Here is a 27,972-nt window from a genome sequence, read left to right as displayed (position 1 = left end):
ATTAATTTCAACTGCCTACCTCATTTTAATTTTCTTTTCGTGCACAATGCCAACTTTATTTAAATATCAAAAGCATCTCAATCTTTTAATTAACAATTTTCAAGATGTCATAGGTATGTACATAAGATAATGAATAGTTGTGTACATTTAGTTGGAATATTTTGACTTTTTGAGCAATCCTGACGTCGATTTCACTTAACTTCCTAACTTACGATTAATCTTAGGACTTAGGACTAGTTAAGTTCCGTATCCATAGACGTTTGGACACGTTTTGGAGCCCATCCTAAGTTAGGACAAGTTACTCGTCCTAACTCGAGATAGGATTAATCCTAGCGTTTCAGGAAATCGGCTGCAGATGAAGCTGTTTAAAGGGTATCCGTTGTCTCTCGGCACCCCAACACCTCTTTGAAAACAGCTGTTACGTAAAGTTCACATTTTAAAAACATACAAAACTGATTAGGGCGTTTGCTCAAAGAGCTGCTAAGCCTCAAAATCGCTTAATGTTAAACAGAATTGCTTAGCTGTATCAGCCTTATGAGGCCAATATGTTATGCAAGTGTCCTGTACCCACTGCCAGTTTCCGCTGAAGTAAAATTATGTGAACACTTTGTTTTGGTCAGTTTTTTTAAGGTTACATTTTCCATAAAAAAAAGTACAAATATGTTTTTAGAGACGTTAGACCCTCTGTTGAAGGTTCAACAAGCTCAAACTGTACCCTCACTGAGATCAAGGGAGACATTTGCTGATGTGCATAGCGTGTACACACATACGCACACACATGTATGTTTATGGTGCAGACCGTGGACTTCTCTTTGATCTCCCATTGTTTGGACATAGTTTATTTTTCAGACGTCCCCATTGGTTTTGTACACAAAATCTACCAAGGACTGTCTCAGATGTGACATTTTTTTTTATCCCTTTTGTTAATGTCCTCGGTTATCAAGAGTAGACATGCCCACACATGCAACCGTGGACCTCCTTTTGTCCCCCGTTTGTTTATGCTTTAAGTTTTTGGCAATAGCTCCCATTGGTTTTGTACATATTTCCAACTGAGGACCTTTCTTGAACCATGGATCATATTGTCCTCTGTTGTTATACACTGTAGGTACCAGTTTGAATGGGTATGTGTATACCTACTCTTTGTTCTTTGGGGGGTATGAGCAATGGCAACCTACAATATGACCCTTATTTAAAGCCATTATATACACTTTCGGAACAGAAAAGAAAAAAAAGTTCACAGATTTACAAATTACTTACAGGGTTTACAGAAGGTAATAATGAAAGACTTCTCTTGAAATATTATTCCATGAAATGCTTTACTTTTTGAGAAAACATTAAAACAATTATCAATTCTCGATATCGAGAATTACGGATGTATTTTAAACACATGTCATGACACGGCGAAACGTGCGGAAACAAGTGTGGGTTTTCCCGTTATTTTCTACCGACTCCGATGACCGATTGAGTCTAAATTTTCACAGGTTTGTTATTTTATAGAGAAGTTGTGGTACACGAAGTGTGGGCCTTTGGACAATACTGTTTACCCAAAGTGTCCAATGGCTTTAACCATATTGTCGTAAGAATTCGTTAAAATATGTCAAGAACACAATAATATATTTAGATGACATCTTCCTGGGCATCTTCTCATTGTGTTTGTTTAATAATTATTGCCAACCCTCTGAGCTTAAAGGCAGTGGACACTCTTGGTAATTGTCAAAGACTAGCCTTCACAGTTGTTGTATCTTAACATATATGCATAAAATAACAAACCTGTGAAAATTTTAGCTCAATCGGTCATCAAAGTTGCGAGATAAGAATGAAAGAAAAAAAACACCCTTGTCACACGAAGTTGGGTGCGTTTAGATGGTTGATTTCGAGACCTCAAGTTTTAAATCTGAGGGCTCGAAGTCAAATTCGTGCAAAATTACTTCTTTCTCAAAAACCACGCCACTTCAGAGGGAGCCGTTTCTCACAATGTTTTATACTATCAACCTCTCCCCATTACTCGTTACCAAGTAAGGTTTTATGCTTATTATTTTGAGTAATTACCAATAGTGTGCACTGCCTTTAAAACTGTTATTCATACATGTATTGTGTACTAGGACATCCCCAATGTATCTGTCTGTATCAGTAGGGCGCCCTCACCTAGAGGTAAAAAAGCGGCCGTCATTGGTCAAACCTGTGCACTGTGCCACGTTGTGAATAGGGTCTAAAGACCCTTACAGACTCAAAAGACCTAAAACGTGCACTACATACACACTGGATAAAACACAGAGATGAGACCCCAAAATGGCAAAAATAAAATTGTTGTGACGATGACCTCAGGTAAATTGGGTCAATAATGCAACAGGTGTATTCAGGGCCTAATATTGTAAAGCTGTTAAGCAGAACATTCTGCAACGTTAAGCTAGGAATGATTGAGATACCAGTCTCACAGCAATGGTAACTGTATGGTGTATTTTGGCTGGTATCCTATTTTTGCTTAGCAAGAAATTTTTGTGCTAAGCATGGGCCCAGATCTTTTTTTTAAAATTGCTTATATACATTGTGGTAAATGTACCAGTACTAATAATGAAGTAATCGTTATAAGCGCATTATTGTAAACAAACTCCGATACGATGTAGTGGTTTGAATGTTGTCCTATAATAATTATAGGACTCCCAGTTTCCTTAATTTGTTGTCATTTTAACGTGTGTATGAACATATCATTGCTTCCACCATTGTATATACATATATTTATATTATTATTATTATTATTGTTATTATTATAGTGCAGAATGATACATTTGGAATAAAATAACACAAACTCAAGTTTATTGGTGTATCATTTGTTTTACTGTAGAAAAAAACAGGCACATACATTATTCAAACTTGGCGACAATTAAAACTAAGAGAAGACATCTTCAGGAAGATTATTTCATGCCAAGAAGTTTAAGTTGTAAAAGTGTATCATTTCACTTTGAAGCAGCCATTTTAAATGCAACATCACAGCCTTAGTTACTGTAAACCAATGTTGAAAATCTTATGGAGCCATTAGTGCAAAACAAAAACAGTTGTTTTGCTAACATTTGGCCGCCCTTGTCATGTGGTTTGTTTATCGACTATAGAAAGGTCTGTAACAAAAGTGAGGTTGAAAGGATAACAGTCTGGTGCTCTTTTATGATGAATTAGAACTATCATTACCATTACGTAACACAGGATGACTGACCAAGATGGCCACACTCCAGCGAAATCAGACTGGTGCTCTTTCATAAATTGAGATTAAGCAATACAATAACATCGGGTATAATACAGAGACCAAACCAAGATGGCCGCAATAAAAAAGTCTGGTGCTCTTTCAGAAGCTGTGATTTAACACTTCCATTGCATTGGGTGCATGAGGAATCATACGTAGAATGATTGCGTCACCGTGTGCCTCCCCATTTGATGTCTCTCAACCCATGGAACTGTCTCTTTAAGCTGTTAGTATCTGCCCAATCGGAGCCAAGGTGGGAATCCGTTGCTTCTGTCTCCAGTTTCTGTGTTTCAATAAGATCAAATATTCATGTTTTACATGATTTTTGTTCTGCGTCTTCGCTTAATTCATAATCATAGACATTAAACCAATGTTTGTGTAAGAGAGATTAGCTGTTGCCAGCTTTTTGTTTATATACCTTAATGTGATTTTTATCATCTAAACAAACAAACAGACAAACAAACACTCGTACAAAAAACAACAAAAAATCAACAAACACATCTGCTACCAGTCGGAATTCAAACAGTTTATGCATTTCAATGTGGCACTCTTGTCAAATAAAAATAGTTGTGTTATCCCAACCCCATTTTGCATGTTTTGTTGTGTTCTCAATTGTATAAGAAATGGCATTCATACCTTGAGTTCTTCTTGTTTTCTGTAGGCATACGCCATCATTTCTTTCTGTTCATCTTCGCTGAATACTCTTTCTCTAGCTGGTGCACCATGTCCCTTCTACAAAAATAAGAAAAACAAAATTAGTGATACATGTTGGGAGCGGTTCATTTTTCGAGTGTGGCACTCATTGACTCCACAAATTGGCGTCAAAGTGTCTATAATTGTATTTTGGGTTTTTTATTCCCTTAGTAAACTTGCGGGTACAACCATGTGTAAATATCTTTTGTGTGAGTGTTGGCTCTGAGAAGAGCCAGTGCAGTCTCGACGTTTCAAACAGTTTACTCTGCTCATTTTCAGGAGAATGCTGGACTATTGGTGGTGGTTGAGCTTAAGTGTCGCTGGAGGGATGCACATTAATTTTTAAATGACAGACAATGAATTGACACTTTGTGTTTTTGTTATGTGTCTCAAACAGACTGGTCCTGGAGAGAGCGCAATTTATACATTCAATTGTTATTATTATTATTGCCAAAACAGCAACTGAAAAATAAGTACCTTCTGAAGTTTGACAATAATCTTGGTCTTCTCATTCTTCCCGATGAAGTCTTCCAGTTTCTTTCCTCGGACTATTTCTTTACCAGAGAACCACAACGAGGCAACGTCTTCCTCTAGAACGGCAAGGGATGCCTGCAAAAGGGTGCACAACAAAGTTTAGTTCATAATAATAACAATAATACCCGGAGTTATAACGCGCCTTTTGCCAAAGGATACAAAGCGCCAGGTATTATAACTGCAAGGAGTGGGACGAAGTTTGAGATAAGATCTAATCCTTAGCACCATGTAATGGTTTACAAGGTGCTGTAGCGCAATATGCTGCCAATCCAGCCAGGAACACCGGGGCAAACCCCTTCTCTTTACGATAAGTGCCCTGGGTTCTTTTACATGCATTTACACAACACATGGGACCAACGGCTTTTTGTCCCATCCGAAGGACGAAGCAATGGTTAAGTGTTTATGAAGCTTTATAAGAACAGCCTAAGCCTGGGCAACTAGTGTGTCAAGTGTCAAAGCCGCGACTATTGATCGTCTACTTTGGTCGCGACTACCAGTTTTTAACTAATCGGATAATTTTGCCGCCACGACTACTAAACGATCGTAATTTCGTGCTTGGCAAACCAATTGTGTCGCGTACAAATTAACAACAACATAACTTACTTACATATTTACGAAACACAATCAGACTCAGTGACACAATCCTTAAATCCTTTCAGCTTGAATGTTACTATTTTGCACCTGCGGCAAACTGTATGCCGCAATGCATCTTGGGAATTAAAAAATTAGTTGCGACTAGTGTAGTAAACGCAACTATTTGAGGTGTGACTAGTCAAGGAGTAAATTTCAATAGACACCCAGGATTACTACAATAAAAATGTTGATTAATTTGTGTTTCTACAGCAGAATCAATGGCACAATAGTAGGAGGGTTGTAAATTTTGAATGAGACTTCCTTCATGACCGACCTGAGTGCCAGAGAGATCCTGTGTGTTCTCTAGCTCCATCCTGATGGGGTCATGGGGAGGCAGACCCATGGGGTACACTATCATCACAGAACCTCGTAACTGATCCTTGGCATCTCCTACTATCTGCCTGGTCATACACACGTTGGCTTTCACTTGATCCTGTAACGAGAAAGGGTAGAATAAACGGTAATGAATAATGATAATACTGGGTTCCTATACATCTCTTTATCATACCTTTCATACCCATTTCAGACAGGTGCTCCAGAGCTGCGCCGAACCAAGTTATTGAATTAAGTGCATGAAAAGTTCATCGTCTGAAACAGTTAGGAGCAACTAGACGCGCTAGAAGTCGAAAGATCAACTGTTGCAGTTGTTCGGAAGTACTCTAGTGCGCCTTGGTTTCAGACGTCGATCCTAACCTAATGTAAATAATATTATGTTAAATTCACCTGTCTGAAACCAAAACTTATTTGGGTTGACCTAGAGTCGATCCTAACCTATTTGTTTCTGAACCGGGTGTAATGGGCATATCAAAGCGTTCAGTATTTATTTTTTTTTTGCAAGGTATGTGAAGCTACGTTTTTGAAGTATGAGACTATGAGACATGTTTCCTTTATAGCACTACGTAATGGTTTACAAGGTGCTGTGGCGCAAAATGCTGCCGATCAAACCAGGTCCAGCAGCAAGTGTTACTGGGATCGTTTACGTGCATTACACAACGCACTGGACCAACAGCTTTACGTCCCATCTAAAGGGGGGAGCACAAATGGTCAAGTGTCTTGCTTATAAGGACTCTCCTTGACTTACTTTTGAGACAGCTTTCTTGACCTCGCTGATTGTCTTACTGAACACTTCCTTCATCTTGTCGTTACATGCTGCAAACATTCACAAGAAGATGTAAATTTATGAGAATCAATTGATAAAATTTGCCCCAAACATTGTTTTCTATTTGTTGGTAAATGAAAGATCGCCTAACATCAGAAGGCCAGGAGCGGCCACATCAATAAAGGGGGTTATACTAAACTTATAACTATAAAGACCTATAAACCTATAAAGAGCCATACAAATATGCTTCAAAATTGCATGGTTTTCCTTATACTTCGTTAACTGACGCAGCACACCAATTTTGGAATTGGACCCTGTTTACAAAGAATATGGAAAAGACCATATTGAATATGACGCCACCGAGAACGGCATTCAAATATATATATGCCCTACAACAAGGCGTCTGTGCGCGTGTGCAGGGGTGTGTGCGTGCATGTGCTATAGAAATCAAACCAGGAGCGCTGCATTGGTGTACGTGTTTGGACGCGCATACGGTCTTAGTTTGCCCTACAAGATGGCAACTTTCTTAGCAAAAAAGGGGTTGTTCAATACGGTCTATAGCCCTGGTGTGTACTGACCGTGCCCGTTCCGTCTGCCTGTCGGATCCTTGGTGAGAATCATTCCTCCACTTGGAGTGCACTTATCTTCCCATTCATCCTTCAGTTTTAAATCGACGATCTGGTCATCGGTCAATCCTTGCATGTTTGGTGGCAAACTCACACCGTGCTCAGATAAATCCTGTATTTCTGATTTAAACAAAATAACAAAAAGCATTCATGAAGTTATGATGGTAAAAATTCCCCATGCACAAGCTACACTTAGCACATCGAGCCAAGAGACCTTAATGCATTGATGTCATCCAGCTGATGTCTTAGAGGTAAAACGTGAGCATGAAATCAGCTCAAAGTGGAGACGTCACCTAGAAACAACACAATTTTGTTTAAGTTCCTGTTCATGTGTTTGACGGGTAACTCGTCCTAACTCGAGTTAGGATTAATCCTAGAGTTTTGTGAAATCGGCTGAAGGCCTCGTTGGGTTTAAACCACTAGTTGAAAACCTCTTCACCACACATTGATTCCCTTAGTTACCTTGACATAGCCTGCTTATCTTTAGTCTTTCATTGTAGATGTGTACCAACTCCTTCATCAGATCGTCAATGGGCGTCTTGACTGTACACTCATACAGGAACTGACTCTCCTCTCCGTGTTTCACATGTAACTTCACCATGATTGTCTAACGACTGGGTGGAAACAAACACAAATAAAGTACAGTGTATATAAATTTAACTATTTTTTTATTAAACTTTTGTTGTGTTCTCTACATTCTTGAGGTGTTTTACAGTTAGGTTAAGAGTTCCTCTTGTTTTCCTCCTTCTTAGGACTCCTAGGACTTTTTTGTGTAATTCCATTGTTTTGTTTTTTATTGTTTTTTAAAAGTGTTTATTTAGGTGTTCATGGAATTTCTGTTCATTGTTTTAATATTTTGGTATGTTTATTGCCTGCTTGTTTAATAAAGTGCCTTGAGCTTGTCTTTTTATAAGCTGGTTTTGGCACTAAATGTTTTTAATTTAGTTCATCTTGTGACAGTATCATGCAAAAGAAAGATAGCATTTTCCTTTGTGCCGGTAACTCCTCGAGGCAGGCTTTGTCCTGTAGACTTAGATCTTAAGGTTTTTTTTCTCAGGATCCTCGCCTTCTGTATTGTTGTAACTATTTTGAGATTTTCTGATTCTCTAAGTCCAACCCTTAAAATACACAACTAATATAAACTGTCATTTTTACTTTGGTTCAAAGGCAAAACTTTTCTAACTGTATTTAAAACGCCTTGAACAAAATTCCTCCCAATGAAACACGCAGCGCTGTCAAGACCATCACCATGTAGAGAATTTTTTGGGGTCAAAATTTTGCTATTTTTTTTAATGATTTTGATACTTTGTTTGAATTCTAACTGAAAAGTCTACGGACCTTTAGGTATTGTGAGTACCGTTCGTTTGATTTTGCCGATTGGTCAAAAGAAACTAGCTGTGTTGGTGGGAAAGCAATGGGGGCATACAGCACCCCTTTTCCTACTCCTACGTAGAACTACGAGGTTCGTTCTGCTATAGGTCCCCTAGGAGCACACTTTTCCTACTCCTAGAACTATTTCGGTTTCGTCCGGCTATCGTCTCCCGTAACCATGGGTCGTTAAACAGGTGAGAGATATAAACCTATGAGGTTACGGGAGACGATATTCGGACAAAACCGAAATAGTTCTAGGAGTACACTTTTCCCATCCAACAGCGGTTCCTTTCTTTGGCCATTCAGTAAAATCAACCAACCAAGCGAATTGGCGATAAACTCTGGTTTGCCTCTCTGACTCTGTCAACTCAATGTCATGTCTGTTTTCTCTCAACCCTCTTTAGACATTTTTAAACGGGTAAGAAGATTTAAGATTAAGAAGGGTGGTAATTTAACTTGACCTAGGCCTGTAATAAATAAGGAAGATTTGAAGTACTGGCTGAATGCGGATGAAGTTTACCTACTCCTGGAACTAACTATGAGGTTCGTTCCGCTATTGTCCCGGAACGAACCTCTGTAGAAATAGTTAAGTTCTAAGACTAGGTAGGAGTAAAGTTTACCCAACCAAATGAGATATCATATTCTGGATAAAACAAATGTGAAATACTACAGTAGTGGTGGCAGGACACGGAACGATTTAACTACAATTAACTACAAATCTACATAAACGTAAACAACAATCAACAACACACGAGTCACGACGACTAGGCCTATATTATTAATATTATTTATAAATTTCAATTGTCAAAATTGTCAATTGTCAAAATACATTCCCCCCCCCCCCCATGAAATGAGGAGTGAAGAACTGTAATTTTGTAAAATATAAAAAAATAAAAAATATCTGCTGTTTTAAAATACGAGTAATTTACCTCTTCTATGCAATCAGTGTGGAACAATCGTAGCGTCGGAAGCGTCTACACGAATAGTACAAAACAAATACGTTTGTCAATTAATTAACCGTTACAATACCAGGAATTCCCTAGCAACGTATTCCGCATTGGCTGATGTTTGTTGTTGATTCTCGTGAAAATTGCAAAACATTAAAAGAGGAGGGCGCCCTCAATCGAATTGATTTATTTTGAGTTAGCCTGAACATGACGTCACACTTCCTGGCTCGTGCGCTAGGCCTAGCCTGGACATCTGGGTCTCTTTTCGAGGCTCGTGAATAAAAACAGGGGCAGTCTAGCGTAGGCCTATCCTTCCATCTTCACCTTTCACCTACATACTTAAAGACAGGGGCAGGTCTAATTTCGAGCATAGAGGAAGGACAGAGCTCTATGTTTCGAGTTTGCTGACGTGCTTACAAGCAGTTGAGCCAGCCAGTCTTTTTCATCAGCCTGCCTCAAAAATTTGGGTATTATAATACTCGTTTGGCTATTTCTGTAAATCATATTCCACGTGGATGTTTATAAAAAAGACGGCGTCATCAGACGAAAAATCTGCACAATTAATTCGTAAACGCGTAGTTTAGGGTTGTTGGGCTGTGTTAGTGTTCCTTAATCGTTGGCATTAAAGTTTCCTATGACGAGAATAATTATGAGCCCTTTAAGGTGGGCCGGCTATCCCCCCCCCCCCCCCCCCAGACAATGATGTCTCATCTGAGCAATTGAAGTGGACGGTCTGACCTTCGATTTATTTCATCGGTAATAATTTGCAATGAGTTCAAAAATCAATTAGGAGTTGTGGAATTATTTCGATTAACCAAATTTTTACTAAAATTCTCTTTGTTGCGGACGTCAATTTAATGCGGAATGTAATCAAAGCGTGGACAATAATAATTGTTTCTCTGTCGTGGATTAATTAAAGGCAGTGGACACTATTGGTAATTATTCAAAATAATTATTAGCATAAAACCTTACTTGGTAACGAGTATGGGGAGAGGTTGATGGTATAAAACATTGTCAGAAACGGCACCCTCTGATTAGCCATAGTTTTCGAGAAAGGAGTAATTTTCCACGAATCTGATTTCGAGACCTCAGATTTAGAACTTGAGGTCACGAAATGAATCGTCTAAACGCACACAACCTCGTGTGACAAGGGTGTTTTTTTCTTCTTTCATTATTATCTCGCAAGTTCGATGACCGATTGAGCTCAAATTTTCACAGGTTTGTTATTTTATGCATATGTTGAGATACACCACATGAGAAGACTGGTCTTTGACAATTACCAATAGAGTCCACTGCCTTTAAAGGGTGGCCATAAAATGGAAACCGATTGTTAAAAAGTGTCTTGCCACACACCGTGATGAAGGACACAAACAAAGTATCAACTTGTTAATATTAGTACAACTGGAATGTTTAATATGACTTTTCTTAATGACCCCAAAACCAAACAAAGTCTTCTAAATATTTTGAATAAATAGCACTGGAAACACTGGTTATTCAAGTAATTGCGCAAAGCTTTCAACGAGCAATGGGAAACTAACTGTTGGTAAATGCCTATAGTACATTTCGAGAAACGGCTCCCTCTGAAGTAAATTGTAGTTTTTGAGAGAGAGAGATTGCTCACTAAAATATTAAAATACTTCAGGCCTGAAGCCTTTTATAAGGCATGAATGCATACAAATTAGATATGCAACAAGGTTGATTTTTCTGCATCAGTGTCTTGCAACCTCATTGACCAACTGAGTCAAAATTCTCACAATGCTTGTTGGTACACATCAAGTGAGAAAATTGGTCTTTGAAAACAAAAAGGTGTCCAGTGTTTAAAAAAAACGGTGCTGCACTCTGACATTTTACACAATAAGTGATTAGCAGTAGAGATGTGAATTTGTAATATTATTTTTCGACAGATTCCTCTTATAAAGGACAAAGATAAAAGAACATAACAATAATGATGAGCTACATTTGAAGGAACTTGTACAAGGTATCTGAGGCAGATATAAGTCTGAACTTCTAAAATAAAATAATTAAGTGCAGCTGCTATAAAGAATACGCCAATCTCCGAGTAGAGAAACTTACTATACATAACACTATTAGGCAGAAAATGTAATAATAAAAACTTAAATTGATAACCGTGTACACACACTTTTTGTAATAATGTTATGAGTTTAAGACAGTAGCTACGAATGTCTTCAGAAATGTATCTGACTATGCAGATATTAGTCTGAACTTCTAAAAAAAAATACACACCGACATGTTACATCATTATAACTATTAATTAGGTGACACAAGATGGTATCCCAGCGCATTTGTATTTGACGGAAACCGACAGGGTGTTTAACTGATTATTAATATTCGTGGACTGGAAAGAAAAAAAATCATTTTCGAGAAACTGCCTGTGTGAGTTCCTCGCTGCAAGGCTTGACTGCATTCGCGTAAACACCAGTCATTTCCCTCTCAATTACCTCTTTTGTTCACATTATGTACCCAATAATTATTGGGACGAGACCAATGATGAATAACTAGATAGATAGAAGTACAGCACAAAATCACCGAATATCTGATGACTCTTGCATTACAATCACCGTCATATCTAATTTGGAGGGGCATCCCCAATTCAAGCAAACACTTACCAAGGATTTTAATTATTCAAATTAGTCTGGTCCCCTGACCAAAGATTCCTTGACGTCTTTTGTTAAAAATCTTAGGTCAGGTATCACCCACGGTTAAAAATAGAGCATGACGCAACTTGTCAGGGTCGGGGGGTCATCTCCATGAGGGAAACCATGTCTGCACTAGTTGTGATAACCAGGCCGGAGGGTTACGAGATTATTTTGATCGGCAAATGGCAATTTGGTTCAACTCGTATAATTTCGACAGCTAGTCACCATATTTGCCCCATTTTTACCACTTTCAAAAATCATGACACTTAATCCTCAATCAATGTCTAATGAACACTCAAGTCAAAACCACTTTTAAGAAAATATTTTTGAAGAAAAGAGACAAAAATTTACCAGATCCCGGAGCGATTTCCCAGGTTTATATATTTTGAACTTGTCGCATCGCTTTGCAAACGCTTTATTTAGGCACAACGCCTGCATTAACAATAACTGGCATAAAAACTCCTGGATCTACGGCCGACGGGACTGACATTATGATTCCATAACCGACCACCAACGATACTGTCCGAACGTTGACGACAACACGTTCGGAACATTTCGGATAACTTCGAAAAAGGAGGAATTCCTCCTTTTTGGTCACGTGATTTTGGGTGATACCGGACCCTAAATTTGACAGAGCCTAGTCGGAGATTTTTGGGTCTTGGAACCAGACTATTATTCAAATTCACCGAATTCCTTTTTCATAAGTAACTTCAGTTTATAAAGAATACTTGCAGTTCGCTGAGGCGTTAAGAGTGTGGCGCGGAGCTGTCCTGCATTGGCAGCGCTTGACTCAAATCATTCCTGCACAAGAAGTGACAGCGGCAAGACGTGTTTTGAGTCTTCGTTCTTTCCGTTATTTTTGGTTCACAATTTTGAGTTGAATTTAAAGTTGTATGATCCGTCAACGAATTAAGCTCTATACCACAGCCCGACGTACCCGCTAGCATCATTCCATTGAAGTTTTCTAGTAAGTTGCAAATTGTTATTTTAATATGGGATTTGCCTTATTGATAGTATTGTACAACTTGTTGTGCGTGTAGACTTTCATTGCTTATCGTTTTGATAATTGTACATCTTGTTGAGCACGTGGACTTTAATTTGTTCCACTAACAATCAGCCCTTTTCTGCAGACAGCCACTTCAGATTGGGCGGTATTGTTAAAATGAACTATGTGCCAAGTTGACTCTATTTGTAGGGTCCATGAGATAATTATTTCTGGTGAAACATTTTTGAAATTAATGGACACTTTTGGTACAGAAAGCAAAACAAAAAGTTCACAGATTTACAAATAATTTACAGTGTTTACAGAAGGTAATGGTAAAAGACTTCTCTTGAAATATTATTCCATGAAATGCTTTACATTTTGAGAAAACATTAAAACAATTATCAATTCTCGACATCGAGAATTACGGATTATAGTAAACACATGTCGTGACACGGCGAAACGTGCGGAAACAAGGGTTGGTTTTCCCGTTATTTTCTCCCGACTCCGATGACCGACTGAGCCTAAATTTTCACAGGTTTGTTATAATATATAAGTTGTGATACACGAAGTGTGGGCCTTTGGACAATTCTGTTTACCGAAAGTGTCCCATGGCTTTAATGTTAAGAACGGTCGTAAATCCACCAAAGAAATGTAGTATTATTTAATAATGATAGCGTTACTTAAGCAATAATTAAACCCGTCCTTGCAACTTGTAAGGTACGAATAAAGCCCGATTACTGAAATATGTGTTTTGATGAGTGGAATATGAATAAAAAGTTAACTAAGGTTCTAAAAAGTAAGTTTCCATTTTATTTACAAATTTAAAAGAAGGCCCGACCCGAGAGGGTGCTGTTCGTGACGTCAATCGAGGCGCGATGTTTGAGTGAAAATGAGTTGTCTGGCCCCATACACTACGTCTGGATACCTGATCGGTATGATGCCTATGTACAGAACTACGATCACGGAGGAGACTGCATGCACTGTATGGCTGCTGTGCGGACGATCCACTCAGATTACCCAGCACGGTTAATCGCATTCAGTGCAAACACAAGATAGTGACGCTTGGCGCAAGCTTAAAACATGCCCTCAAAGTTGAAAAAATACCCGATTTTTGTTCACGTCAGGCAGATGCTCCTTTAGGTTCATCCTGTCTCTCAGGTACCTTCGACTTACCACTAGCTGGACAAATTGTTGGGATGGCGTCATGTTTTAGAAAATAATTTTTTTCTTCATGTCAAAATGTGTGGTGTATTAATTCCGAATTCTCGAAGCACGACGGCTCGGAATGTTTGCTGCAGTGCACAGCGCCGGGAAGGACCGGAACACTTTGCAAACTGACCCTATTATTGCTGCATCCAGCAGCAATACACCTGGTCGACATTGCCGGAAAAATGCAAGATTTATTTTTTTTTTCGAAACGTACAAACTCACGACTAGGACTTTCATGTACTTGCACGTACATGTGTTCGATGTTCGATCGAGGCAAAGTCTGCCTCGATTGACGTCACAAAAGGGGTAGGCGGAGTCACCCCCCAAACAACTTAATCTGTTTTTTAAACATATAAATCGTTACAAACAATTACTCAAACAATTATTTTATTGATCATAAACATACTCTAATGTTTGACTTTTTTGTCCAGGTGACTTTAAGATGTCTTCAGTTATGCACCGTTACAGATATGTTGAATTTTTGTGTAATCGACGAACGTTGTTCGTCTCCAACTGCAAAGTTCTGGAAGTGATTAAAGTCAATATCAATCAAAATGCATTTTGTTTAAGAACTAAAAGAGAGTATTTTGTAGAATACAGCAATAATTTTCTGTATTCGTTTTCCACTCCCTTCAGTGCGAATGGAATGGCCCATTATTTTTGCGGTAGTCTTTTTTAATGGCTTATAGACTTTATTCTTACAGCTTTTATGCCCTTATGCCTTAGACCTTACTATTTTGTAGCACTGTAATTCTGCTTTATTTTCAACTGGTAACGTCAAAATAAGCCACAGTTTCAACTATTTTTGAGTTTTCCGAAACCTGTATTTTCTTTTTTGTTGTGTTGCCTGCCACTTGGTAACAATAGTTACTTTAAGTATTTTATGTATTTATTTTTTTTCCACCGTGCAAAATATCTGTTTAGATTAGTCTTTTGACTTGTTTTGATGGCAACAGTTTGAGTGAGTAATAATAGCCTTAACACAAGTTAGTGTCAAACAATTTTACTAAATTAAAATATTTCGAAAACAATTATAAATCGAAAGTTTGAACTAATATCCAAAACTATTTCAGCCACGACTGACCACCACGTACACCTTACAGCCTGGCTGATCATCTACAATCAAGTCTCCAGTCTTTACATCGTAGAGCCTGCACTGACCAGAAGTCATGACGTAATCGAAAGACCAACACTCGTTCTCCATCCTCAAACACCGCTGGAAACAGCGCAACATCGACTTCATGTGAAGGACCGACAGAGGGCGTGGGTCAACAATACATTTCCCTTCGAATAGCAATGAGGACGTCTTTTCAGCGATGGCGAATGGCGTGTCTTTAGTCATTGCAGCTGTTGACAAACGAACAATGATAGTGATCAGAAAATATTATAAAATAAATGAACACGAAAGAGACGTTTATGGTTAATTCTGAGATTGTATAATAATCTTCAAAATTGCTAATTGTTTGGTCAAAGTCAGCGAGTCACCTGTTTCGTATAGTCGTTAACTGGTGTGAACTAACTCACAAGAACAACGGAACAATATAAGTTGGACGTATTGTGATAATCAGCACAAAATCTCTTTTGTTTCTATAAAAAACGGTATACAAAAAATCCAATACATTAATACCGTCTTACGTAAATCGTTATGCAGGCAGTCTCCCATCTGGTACTCTTCAACTATCACTTCGCACAGTGTCAGTTTGCCTCCTGCTTCCTTCAAAAGAATGTCAACACTGACGTACCGGGCAATCACGAGCGGGTCACACAAAAACTTTATGTGTGCCCCAGGGATCGATGCTTGGTCCGATGTCACTGGTAACCCACACGCGGCATTGCTGAAAATGTCAGTCTCATTGCCTGCTCTGACGATGGCACCAGACAAACGGTTATCTGTCATTGAAAGAAGTTTTCACCTATTAAACTTGAAAGTAATAAAAACATCTATAAACACAAACATTTGTAGAAACAATGGGGTCTTTTGTTTCTGTTGTATTTTGTAAACTGGGATATCGATGTTCATTCGTCCAAAGCTCCCTAGCAATATTAATGAACATTGCCACAAATGAATGTTTGTCACCAAATTCTACACGAAACATAACAACATTTCTTTTAAAGATACTGTTAAACTATATAATTAAGAATGCTTTTTGTTGTCCACTTTGGGTCAAGCTCTCATTTTCACAGTAGACCACGCTCCGGATATTATGTTAAAAATTATACAAAACTTCACAAACTTGATTTTTTTATAGTCAATTTGAACCCACGATGCATTAAACACTATACTCGTATTCTGTCAATTCTGGGGATTGAAGGTTTGTGTTAACTCATGATTGTGTGACACAAGTCCCCTGTCGATATCACTACACAGCACCCGAGACATTCAATCAGTACTGTAAGTGCAAAAATCATCTCCCTTTTTGTGTATAGCGCCCCTCTTGACAAGTGGTATAGTTGCCCGGGCCCCGCAAGGATAACTCGCCTTCCAGAACCAGCGATTTCATTGGGTACAATGATGTTGCTTTACATATTATCTGTATTTTGATTGGTCCGAGGTTATTTGAGTGTTTAACAATGATATTTCAAAAACTCTTTTGGTATTATTTTGTAACGGCTTCAATTTCACTTACTACAGCAATCTGCTCTGTTGACAAGGGTGATACGACCGAGGCAGTGGTTTGCTCCCAGGTCCACCTTCCACCAGGGATGCGACTCTAACACTAAAAAGGAATGTATTGATTGTTGTGCAAGTTTAGTTAACAATAATTAAATTGACGCGAAATGAAATAAAATAAACAAGAGATAAAGAGCTAAAACCTCCAAAGGTTGCATTATTAACAAAAAGCTCAAAATTGTATACAAAATGGTGGCTTTATATGGGGTTAGACCAGATCATCCAGAATCAAAACGAATTATTATGTCTGTAGCCACTGAGAAACGTTTTCGTTTAAAGGCAGTGGACGCTATTGGTAATTAGAAAGAAGTAATTTTCCACGAATTTGATTTTTGAGACCTCAAGTTTAGAATTAATTTGAGGTCTCGAAATCAAGCATCTGAAAGCACTCAACTTCGTGTGACAAGTGTTTTTTTCTTCTTTCATAGTTGTTTGGCAACTCCGACGACCAATCGAGCTAAAATTTTCACAGGTGTATTATTTTATGCATATGTTGAGATACACCTAGTGAGAAGACTGGTCTTTGACAATTACCAATAGTGTCCAGTGTCTTTAAGTAGGGAGAAACTGTGGGTAATGCGCCTATAGACCATTCAAACCCATGGTCTGAACAACCAAGAAGAAAATCTTCATAACCCTTTGTCTTTACGTTATACTTTTCCCTAGACAGATAATAATGCCCTTTTCACTAACTGTCGTCCTTAATTGTTTACCCCTAGCTTTTTTTCTGCGTGCTTTGAGACTCTCTCTCTATTCAGACCTGTTCTTGTTGTGTTGCCGATTATCCTTCGAGAAAGGCTACGCCAGGCCAGTACTAAGGGAATCAATGTGTGGTGAAGAGGTTTTCAACTAGTGGTTTAATCCAAACGAGGCCTGGTTCTTGATAATTTTACCAAGACGAGGTCGAGGTAAATTATCAAGAACCAGGCCTCGGCGGGTTTAAACCACTAGTTGAAAACTGATTCAACACACTTTGATTCCCATTCATAAATACCCTTTCGGTCAAAAACATCAACACTTTTTGGTCAAAAAGTAAAATAAATGCAAACATTATAATTGTTAAATGATTCCTTTCAACACAACACCCCTCCAGCTATGAAATGGTAAAGCCCTTCGCCGCCCTCGGGTAAACAACTCCTTATAAGGGAATGCTGTGCGCGTCGCGCGTATCGCGTGATGTGGCACAACTATTTCAGCCGTTGCTCTCGACCAATAGGAATGAAGAAACCGTCTTATAAGAACAGGTGCAAGCTTGCGTGTCACGGCCATGTTTCAACACTTTTTACTGGTCATAAACAAAGGTTTATACACACCCACGTGACGCGCTCTCCACCAATAGGAATAGCGAAACTGTCTGAGGTATTTATGAATAATAATTAATATGATCGTTTGCATTTATACGACAGTTCCCTTATGGTTAATAAGCAGTTTGCAACAGCTAATTTTATTTTCCTCAGAACAGATTTATTGTTTTTGCATTTATACCACATGTGACCAGCAAGACTTGTTAATCTTCGCTGCCAGGCACTTGTAAATACATAACTATTGTCTAATTTTCTATGTACATAATAAAGCACGGCGATGCATATGCGATCGCGACGCACCAGGCGAGTCATAATTGTTTACATTATTTTACCGCGCCGCCACGCGTCATTGCTCTCACTATAGCGCCCTAGTTGTTTGTTTACGTGCGTATTCAATTTGCATAATTTCAAGCCTCTTTAGTTTGCTTTGCACTTGTAAAAAATTTGCCTAATTTATTCAGTTTGGGTATTCATGGGAAGACATTCCACGAATACCAACAATAGTACATGGGGAATAGCAAGTGGTTAAGCGGCAACACTTTCTCATTTTGATACGATTGATCTCACACCTATATTTGTCGCTGGGCTGCTAAGCAATTTTATATTCTTGAGCCTTGGGTAGTATAATCCCAACTTTATTAAAGGTAAAGAGTGAGAGGAAACACGATTCCCATAGAACCGTCCTGACTGTCGTTTTTTGTATATATGAACATAACACTTCAACTGTAAATAAACACGAATAAAACACTCTGAACTTCAACAGCCGTCTGTTTGTCACTGCCTGTGAGTAGCCTTCCTTCCAACTCGGTTACACACAGATCCTTTTGGTTAGTAATTATAAAACAGTTAATTATATTTTCTCAACAAAATAATATTTAATATTTTGTTTAAGTATGAATTTGAAAGTTCTCTGTTGAGAACTGTCCTCGGAGCTACTTTGGCCATTTTTTAGGAGTATAGGTTTGAGAGTAGGGTTAGTGGTCAATGCTGAAAAATACACTGACAAATTATTTGATCATAAAAACACTTACAGGTATGAGTGCAACTGAATCTATCGGCATTTGTTCTTTGATCACCATCTATCGCTAGATCCGCTGAAAGGTTAACTCCGTAGTGTTGGCTAGTCGATACCTGGGTGGCTTGCATTCCCTGAAGATTCAAAACTGAAATTAAGACAAACAAATTCAAATTCTAATTCAAATTCGACATGTCGTAAATTGTACATAATATTTACATTGTAAAATGAAAATACTGTTTTGTATTGTCCATTTTACTGATCAGTATTTATGACTTTGACATTGTTTTTAACTTTTGTATATCTCATCTTTTTAAAAATGGTTGTTTAACTTTTTAATTTTGTTTTTTTTCCAGTTTTTTGTATCTAGATTCCTTAAATTATTTTATTGTGTAATACTTTGATTTGTATAAATTATTGTCGTTCTTTTCCAGCGCATTGAGGCAGATTCTTTCTGCTATTGTTTTTGCGCTTTATAAATTTTTCTTTATTATAATTATTAAAAGCATGCATGGCTGGAAAGACCACGTCGGCAGCAGTGATTTGGTATACGTCTAAACTATGGGTTGTATCGCGTTTCTGAGTTACTCCCATTTGAAATTAGCCAATATCATGTTTTGTGAAAAACGAGTTACAAGTAAATTGATGTTTTAAACTACCATCTAGCACTACACATAAGGTAAAGGATACAAATTAGACTAAAGTATGATCACAAAATTGTTGTATTCGTCTTCATTGACAAAAAATTGTGTGCTGAAGGTTTACAATGCAAATATAAATCTTTAAAAAAATCAAAACAAAATCAAACAATATTCACATTAAACTGTCCATTACATCGTCGCCGTTTTCTTCACGAAGTGGCGAATCCGTCCAAAATGTTGCGTCGGGGCATTTACGTTTTTTCACATTATTTTTCTTAATGTATTTGGTGTCTTCAACATTTCCGCTTAATTTCAAGTCTTCAACCGCGTAAAGCTTGGAACTAGGTGCATTGTGGTCTAGCTGGTATCCAAATTTGATCCATATCTATCCCACAATGCACCCTATTCAACAGTCTGCGCTTGCGCATTGGTATTTGCGAAAAGGTCTATGCCCCGCGCGGCGCCATGGCTAGAGCGCCACCATGCGGTACCATTTCGTTGAGATACTGCAGGGGAGCTCACGAAGAAGCCAAGCGTTTTAAGCGTGAGCCCAAACAGGTACGCTCGTCGAGCACAAACCATACACACATAAACTTCAATTACATTGGTTGGGTTTTCAGTTGGAATAGCACAAGCACAAGGTTTGGGCTCAAGGGGATGTACTGTATACAGTTTTTAAACTATAAAACAGTAGACATACAAACAAAACGGATCGAAGTCAGATGAGATCAGCAGATCAAAATAGGATTTACATTTACTTAAATTATACTTCAATCAATTATAAGTTTGGATAACAGTAGATTTAAATAATCGCTTCAATGATCGCTTTGGTCACAACACAGTTAAAGGGAGGGTACACGTTTGGTCATTGTCAAAGACCAGTATTCTCGCTTGGTGTATCCCTTTAAAAGCATAAAATAATAAGCCTGTGAAAATTTGAGCTCAATCGGTCATCGAAGTTGCGAGAAAATGATGCAAAAAAAAAACACCCTTGTTGGACGAATTTGTGTGCTTTCAGATAGGAATAAAAGACTTCTAGCTATAGAATTTTATTTTAGTGAGAAATTACCTCTCTCTCAAAATCTATGCTACTTCATGAGGGAGCCGTTTCCCACACTGTTGTATACTATCAACAGCTCTACAATGCTCGTTACCAAGTCAGTTTTTAAGTTAATATTCTGTTTTGAGTAATTACCAAACGTGTACCTTCCCTTTAGTTGGCGTATGTGTCAATAATGTAGTCACGATGTGCCACTGCATGCGATGAGGGAACCATTATTTTACTGAAGATATGAAATGTCATTATTCGCCATAATTCACGATTTGTGCCCCCAGTCGTTCATAACTACATCTATATTCATAGAAACAAAAAAAAATACTTGAAGCCAAGTCGTAAATTTTTTCCTTAGCATTTTTTTTAAAATGTTGGCGTATAGGCCTATTTACCTTTTCATTGTTTTTACACTAAGAACGCTCTTGTAACCAGGGGTAATAATTTTAAGCGCTTTGAGACACCCGCTCGGGAGTGAAAAAGCGCTATATAAACTCAAATATTATTATTACTAAATATTATCTCAACATTATGCATAATATAACAAACCTGTGAAAATTTGAGCTCATTATTGGTCGTTGAAGTTGCGAGATAATAATGAACGAAAAACAAAGAAAATCACCCTTGTCACACGAAGTTGTGTGCTTTCAGATGCTTGATTTTAAGACCCCAAAATCAAATTCTGAGGTCCCGAAATCAAATTCGTGGAAAATAACTTCTTTCTCTAAAACTACGTCACTTCAGAGGGAGCCGTTTCTCACGTTTTATACTATCAACCTCTCCCAATTTCTTGTAACCAAGTAAGTTTTTATGCTTATAATTATTTTTGAGTAATCACCAATAGTGTCCACTGCCTTTAAATATTATTTTGTACTTTGGGATACTTTTTTAATTTTTGCATTTATTTTATACTGTTTTTACCCACGTGGCTGTGGGAAGTACTATGTATACATTCGGTGTGTTTTTATGTAAAATACAAATAACAGTTTCTCGTCTAAGAGCACATACAGGAATTTGTATTTTGTTAAACTGAAATCCGAGTCTACTGGGTTGGGTGAACACTTACCTGTGAGATTGAGGCACCAGCAGGATAGCGGGTGAAACCACACGAGGATTCCAAAGAGAAATATCCAAAGAATGTTGTCCTGCAACATTTTCTTGCTGTGAGCCATTGTGACAAACGAAATACTGGTATCACAGTTACCTGTACAATGTTCGAAAAACTACGTGTTCCATGCAGACGGGTAAAATGCTTTTTGTGATGACGTCAAACCAACGCGCACGTTCGGATATCAATGCACACAATATAGCGACACACTCCAAAGGCGAAAATACATTATTTATTTCTTATCAATATGACATTTCAGACAAAAATATTTTAAGGGATGTCCATTCGACCGTGTAAGTTTTATGTAATCTGTGATCTTCACAATTTTTGTCTTACCAATTCTGTAATAATTAATGAAATAATGGGTTTTTAGAAGGCTTTTATATTGATCAAGCGAGTTTGTGCGTATTTAATGTATTGGGGAGTTTGTTCCAAAGAGTGGGAAAGGGCGTAAAAAAGCACGGTGGCCGTAGATAATTATGACGATGTTAATGCCGGTTATAAGCATTAGATTGTGGTTGAGAGCGGAGTTTTCTTTGAGGCTTGTATTTTTGTGAAAAGGTTCTTGTAAATATTATTTTGTTGGTGCGTGCGCAGCCATAGATACAAGAAAGTTACCAGGCGCGAGAAAAATGCTTTTAAGCATGGTACTGGACGACACTTTTGGTAATTGTCAAAGACCATTCTTCTCACTTGGTGTATTTCAACATTCGCACGTAATAAGATATGTCCAACCTGTGAAAATTTGAACTCAACTGGTCGTCCTAGGCTAGGATCTCGATTTCAAATCCAATATTTTAAGGAGAATTTACTCCTTTCTAAACAACTACGCCCTTCAGAGCGAGCCGTTTCTCACAAAGTGTTATACTATATCAGCAATTGTTTTGAGTAATTACCACCATTAATCAGTGCTTTTTTTCCTTTTTTTTTTTTTTTTTGGGGGGGGGGGGGGGCAAAGGAAAAACACAATCAAATACATACCATGATCCGTACATATGCAGGGCCCAAATGGAAACCGGTTATTTTTTAATGGTTGGGCTCACCCTGTTGTCTGAACTCGCTGTAATGTGGAGATTGAATCGCCAGTATGGACAAATTTGTCTGTGTTGGATTGAAGGGTGGCTTAAATGGGAAGCCGATTGTTCAAAGCCACCCTATAGGTATAGGCCCAAGGAGCTACATTAAAATGACTAAAATGGAGACCTGGATGCAGGAATTGATATTCCTTTTAAAACAGTCCAGATTGTAGGATGGTGGGAAATATCCACCGGGCAAGGAGTTCCAAAGAGATGCAGTACGTGGAAAAAAAAGCTATTGGAATGACTCGTTGTTCTACGCCTACATCTCAACTACTCAAGAGTGTATGGGGGTGAGAAGAAGCAGAAAGTCTGGTTTCACGATCAATCACCCTGATAGGATGAACTAGGTCAGACACACTAGTGGCACATTTACCATAAAAATATCTGTAGAAAAGACAGAGGCTGGCTACACCTGTAGTTTAAAGGCAGTAGACACTATTGGTAATTACTCAAAATACCTAATTATCATCACGAAACCTTTCTTGATTAACAGTAATGGGGAGAGGTTGATAGTACAAAACATTGTGAGAAACAGCTCCCTCTGAAATGACGTTGTTTTCGAGAAAGAAATAATTGTCCACGAATTTGATTTCGAGACCTCAAGTTTAGAACTTGAGGTCTCGAAATTTGAGGTCTCGAAATTTGTTGTATTTTGATAAATTGTTGAGCGTGCACAACATAGTTGTGAAACGTCGCCTCCCCTCCTAACCTTCTCTCTTGCGTTCTCCAACTAAAGGAATTGGTGTTTGTTTCTGGAATTGAGATTTAATATTGGGGAAGGGTGTACTTGGCAATGATGGTTCATGGCATGATATGTAGGGTTTTTCGTGATATTTTAGTGTTGATCGAGCGGGCCAACGCATTATCTGTATAAATATGGAAAAATTTTCGCCTCTTTTACGCATAGTTTTAATTCAATCGGCTTTTGTCATTGAATTAATTATTTTCTGCACCGAGTATTTCCCCGCTAAGATAACTGTAAGGGTAATTACTTAGTCGATTATAAATATAGCACGTACACTGCTCACTTGGCGTATCCCTTTAAAAGCATAAAATAATAAGCCTGTGAAAATTTGAGCTCAATCGGTCATCGAAGTTGCGAGAAAATGATGCAAAAAAAAACACCCTTGTTGAACGAATTTGTGTGCTTTCAGATAGGAATAAAAGACTTCTAGCTATAGAATTTTATTTTAGTGAGAAATTACCTCTCTCTCAAAATCTATGCTACTTCATGAGGGAGCCGTTTCTCACACTGTTTTATACTATCAACAGCTCTACAATGCTCGTTACCAAGTCAGTTTTTAAGTTAATATTCTGTTTTGAGTAATTACCAAACGTGTACCTTCCCTTTAGTTGGCGTATGTGTCAATAATGTAGTCACGATGTGCCACTGCATGCGATGAGGGAACCATTATTTTACTGAAGATATGAAATGTCATTATTCGCCATAATTCACGATTTGTGCCCCCAGTCGTTCATAACTACATCTATATTCATAGAAACAAAAAAAAATACTTGAAGCCAAGTCGTAATTTTTTTCTTAGCATTTTTTTTTAAATGTTGGCGTAAGTAGGCCTTTTTACCTTTTCATTGTTTTTTACACTAAGAACGCTCTTGTAACCAGGGGTAATAATTTTAAGCGCTTTGAGACACCCGCTCGGGAGTGAAAAAGCGCTCCATAAACTCAAATATTATTATTACTAAATATTATCTCAACATTATGCATAATATAACAAACCTGTGAAAATTTGAGCTCATTATTGGTCGTTGAAGTTGCGAGATGATAATGAACAAAAAACAAAAAAAATCACCCTTGTCACACGAAGTTGTGTGCTTTCAGATGCTTGATTTTAAGACCCCAAAATCAAATTCTGAGGTCCCGAAATCAAATTCGTGGAAAATAACTTCTTTCTCTAAAACTACGTCACTTCAGAGGGAGCCGTTTCTCACGTTTTATACTATCAACCTCTCCCAATTTCTTGTAACCAAGTAAGTTTTTATGCTTATAATTATTTTGAGTAATCACCAATAGTGTCCACTGCCTTTAAATATTATTTTTTACTTTGGGATACTTTTTTAATTTTTGTATTTATTTTATACTGTTTTTACCCACGTGGCTGTGGGAAGTACTATGTATACATTCGGTGTGTTTTTATGTAAAATACAAATAACGGTTTCTCGTCTAAGAGCACATACAGGAATTTGTATTTTGTTAAAATGAAATCCGAGTCTACTGGGCTGGGTGAACACTTACCTGTGAGATTGAGGCACCAGCAGGATAGCGGGTGAAACCACACGAGGATTCCAAAGAGAAATATCCAAAGAGTTTTGTCCAGCAACATTTTCTCGCTGTGAGCCATTGTGACAAACAAAATACTGGTATCACAGTTACCTGTACAGTGTTCGAAAAACTACGTGTTCCATGCAGACGGGTAAAAAATGCTTTTTGTGATGACGTCAAACCAACGCGCACGGATGGCCAAGACAAGTCGACGGTTGAGCGGCCGACCTTCGTTACTGTCATGTTTACACGAACTTTCCTGTATAATTCCTGCGATTCTATAATTTATCATTATTATTTATCAATTTTTATTTACCACATGAAAGTGTGGTGTCCCAGTGAAGCCATACTTGCAGAAACATCTGTTAGTGACTATCTCGAGACTGTAAAAACAGACTATGACTTTAGTGTAGCCACCTAGCAGTTGTCTTCAATTTATTCAAAATAACAGGTTACAAAAAAAAAACAATTTAAACGTTAAATAATTAACAAATTCTAGAAGATTTACTTTTATTTACTTTATTACCAACAACAATAACAACTCGATCATGTATGGTACATGAAAATGCAGGGTCATGGTAAAAAATTATAAAACGTATCAATTATCCATTTGCCCGGATATTAAACTCACCCACCATAATATACCCCCACCCCCGGGGAACGCCCGTGCATCATTGTCAAGTCACTAGTTAGTACATTTACCCCTCACGCCCAGCGCTGAGCCCCCGTCACGGCCATCAGTCGACTTGTCTTGACCCCAAGTCGAGTTGTCTGACGGTTGAATAAATCATCCGTCGAGTTGTCCGAACCGTCGAGTTATCTGAACCGTCGAGTTGTCCGAACGGACGAGTTGTCCGACGGACGAGTTGTCTGGTCTCCGAGCCAATCTCACTAGACTGGTCCCCTCTATTTATCCGCATAAAGACGGGTACTCGGTTTACAGAACCAGTGATATTATTGTTAAAACGTGAAGTGATGTAAACTTTCCGTACTTCTAGAAACTATAAGGCCCCCCCCCCCCCGTGGGCCTTATACAGGGGTCTAATATTTTTTGGCCTCCTTAACGCTATACGTTTTTAAAATCGGCGTTGATAGGTGAAAGTTTTATATTACGACCGTTAGCCATCAACAACTAAAGTTTCCTTTCCTGACCTTATTATTGCGCGGAGAGCCCAAATTAATTCCACACCCAACTTAAGTTCGTAGGTCACATACATTTCGCTTTCGCAAGTTTGAAACCTGCATGAGAAAAAAATGTTTAACTTGAGCGCGCAATGAAAACCGAATGCATGAATTGCTTGACATCAATGCACACAATATAGCGACACACTCCAAAGGCGAAAATACATTAGTTATTTCTTATCAAATATGACATTTCAGACAGAAACATTTTAAGGGATGTCCATTCGACCGTGTAAGTTTTATGTAAACTGTGATCTTCACAATTTTTTTCTTACCAATTCTGTAGTCAGGCAGCTTATGACCATATTTTAGATGGATGTGGACGTTCCGGACAAAAGCACCAAATTTTGTCCACGTGTTCCTTAATACCTAAGCTTTGCATTTTTGATAGGAACCACCTCACCAAGATGTATTATGGCGGCCATCTTGGATTTCCAAGATGGCCGCCATTTAAAAACCTGTTTTTGCCAGTATCTCACCTCCTGAGTCACCTAGGATCACAATTATGGTGTCTAGATATACATTTCCATGGTCAAGGAATACATCTTCACCACTTAGAAAAGCAACAGTGCTTTATTTTCTTTGTATGGCGGCCATCTTGGATTTTTAAGATGGTAACCATATGAAAAACCCATATTTGCCGGTATCTCGCCTCCAAAGTTACATAGAATCAAATAGTGTGTCCAAATATATATTTCCATGGTCAATGGATCAAACTGTACCACTTAGAAGAGCAGCAGTGTCTTCTTTCTTTTATATAGGGCCATATTGGGTTTTCAAGATGGCCGCCATATGAAGAAAACACACATTTTATCAATATCTCATGTTCTAAATCACTTTTAATCACAATTATGGTGACCAAATATACATTTTCATGGTCAATGAATCTAACTGTACCACTCAGAAGAGCAGCAGTGCCTTCTTTGTTTTGGATGGCGGCCATCTTGGGGTTTTCAAGATGACCGCCATGTGAAGAAAACCCATATTTTTATCAATATCGCACCTAAATCACTTATAATCACAATTACAGTTGTGGTGACCAAATAATATACATTTTCATGGTCGAGGAATCCAACTGTATATTTAGAAGAGCAGCAGTGCTTTGTTTTCTTTGTATGGCGGCCATCTTGGATTTTTTATGTAGTGGTCATCTTGGGTTTTCAAGATGGCCGTCATAAGAAGACAAAAACGTATTTGCCAATATCTCACCTTTAAGTCACTTAGAGTCAAAATAATGGCTTCTTAATATATATTGTTATGGTCAAGGAGTGCAACTGTACCACTTGGAAAAGCAGGCCATCGATCACTTTCAATATTGCTGCCAAGTATAAACCCATTCAATATCTGACCTCCTTCGTTCAGTGATCTGGATCACAAATTTGGTATTTGACAACTTGGGTCATACCCCACCTACTACAACTGCAAAAAGTTAAATTTCATAGCACACTGGAATCTGCACGTTTGAAATTACTTGAGAGAACAGCAAAATGAAATGAAACTGGCTGTGTCTTAAACGAAAAATCACCAGTTGTCAGACAACTCTACCCTTGTGCCAGCTGGGGGCTGTTAAGACACTGGACACCATTGGTAATTGTTAAAGACCAGTATTCTCTCTTCCCAGCAACCATGTATGTAGGCCCCTTCCATTCTG

General features: G+C 38.1%; 2 protein-coding genes across 2 annotated transcripts; both read right to left on the bottom strand.

Moving 5' to 3' along the window:
• Positions 1–5: 5 nt before the first annotated feature.
• Positions 6–9,280, bottom strand: LOC139947128 (cilia- and flagella-associated protein 298-like). Its single transcript, XM_071944978.1, has 8 exons — positions 9,121–9,280; positions 7,283–7,434; positions 6,773–6,940; positions 6,177–6,244; positions 5,370–5,528; positions 4,406–4,537; positions 3,872–3,967; positions 6–3,518 (listed from the first exon to the last, which is right to left on the bottom strand). The coding sequence occupies exons 2-8, from the start codon at positions 7,419–7,421 to the stop codon at positions 3,405–3,407; spliced, it is 876 nt and encodes a 291-aa protein (XP_071801079.1). The 5' UTR covers positions 7,422–7,434; positions 9,121–9,280; the 3' UTR covers positions 6–3,404.
• A 5,778-nt stretch (positions 9,281–15,058) lies between these two features.
• On the bottom strand, positions 15,059–25,218 carry LOC139947588 (fucolectin-3-like). Its single transcript, XM_071945535.1, has 5 exons — positions 25,113–25,218; positions 18,996–19,127; positions 16,617–16,706; positions 15,636–15,879; positions 15,059–15,344 (listed from the first exon to the last, which is right to left on the bottom strand). The coding sequence occupies exons 1-5, from the start codon at positions 25,216–25,218 to the stop codon at positions 15,059–15,061; spliced, it is 858 nt and encodes a 285-aa protein (XP_071801636.1).
• Positions 25,219–27,972: the final 2,754 nt, after the last annotated feature.

Source organism: Asterias amurensis, chromosome 14 (assembly GCF_032118995.1).
Source record: "Asterias amurensis chromosome 14, ASM3211899v1".
In the NCBI taxonomy this organism is placed as follows: domain Eukaryota; kingdom Metazoa; phylum Echinodermata; class Asteroidea; order Forcipulatida; family Asteriidae; genus Asterias; species Asterias amurensis.
Note: the sequence above shows the minus strand (reverse complement) of the source record. Positions and strands in the feature narration are given on the sequence as shown.

Excerpts from the sequence above, each read along its gene's own strand:
- LOC139947128 (XM_071944978.1), bottom strand. The coding sequence starts at position 7,421 with ATGGTGAAGTTACATGTGAAACACGGAGAGGAGAGTCAGTTCCTGTAT. Across the intron at positions 6,941-7,282 it reads GATAAGCAGGCTATGTCAAG|AAATACAGGATTTATCTGAG; the intron begins GTAACTAAGGGA and ends TGTTTAAATCAG. Across the intron at positions 5,529-6,176 it reads TCAAGAAAGCTGTCTCAAAA|GATCAAGTGAAAGCCAACGT; the intron begins GTAAGTCAAGGA and ends TTCTCGTTACAG.
- LOC139947588 (XM_071945535.1), bottom strand. The coding sequence starts at position 25,218 with ATGGCTCACAGCGAGAAAATGTTGCTGGACAAAACTCTTTGGATATTT. Across the intron at positions 16,707-18,995 it reads ATTCAGTTGCACTCATACCT|TGTTAGAGTCGCATCCCTGG; the intron begins GTAAGTGTTTTT and ends ATTCCTTTTTAG. Across the intron at positions 15,345-15,635 it reads CAGATGGGAGACTGCCTGCA|GTCAACAGCTGCAATGACTA; the intron begins TAACGATTTACG and ends CATTGTTCGTTT.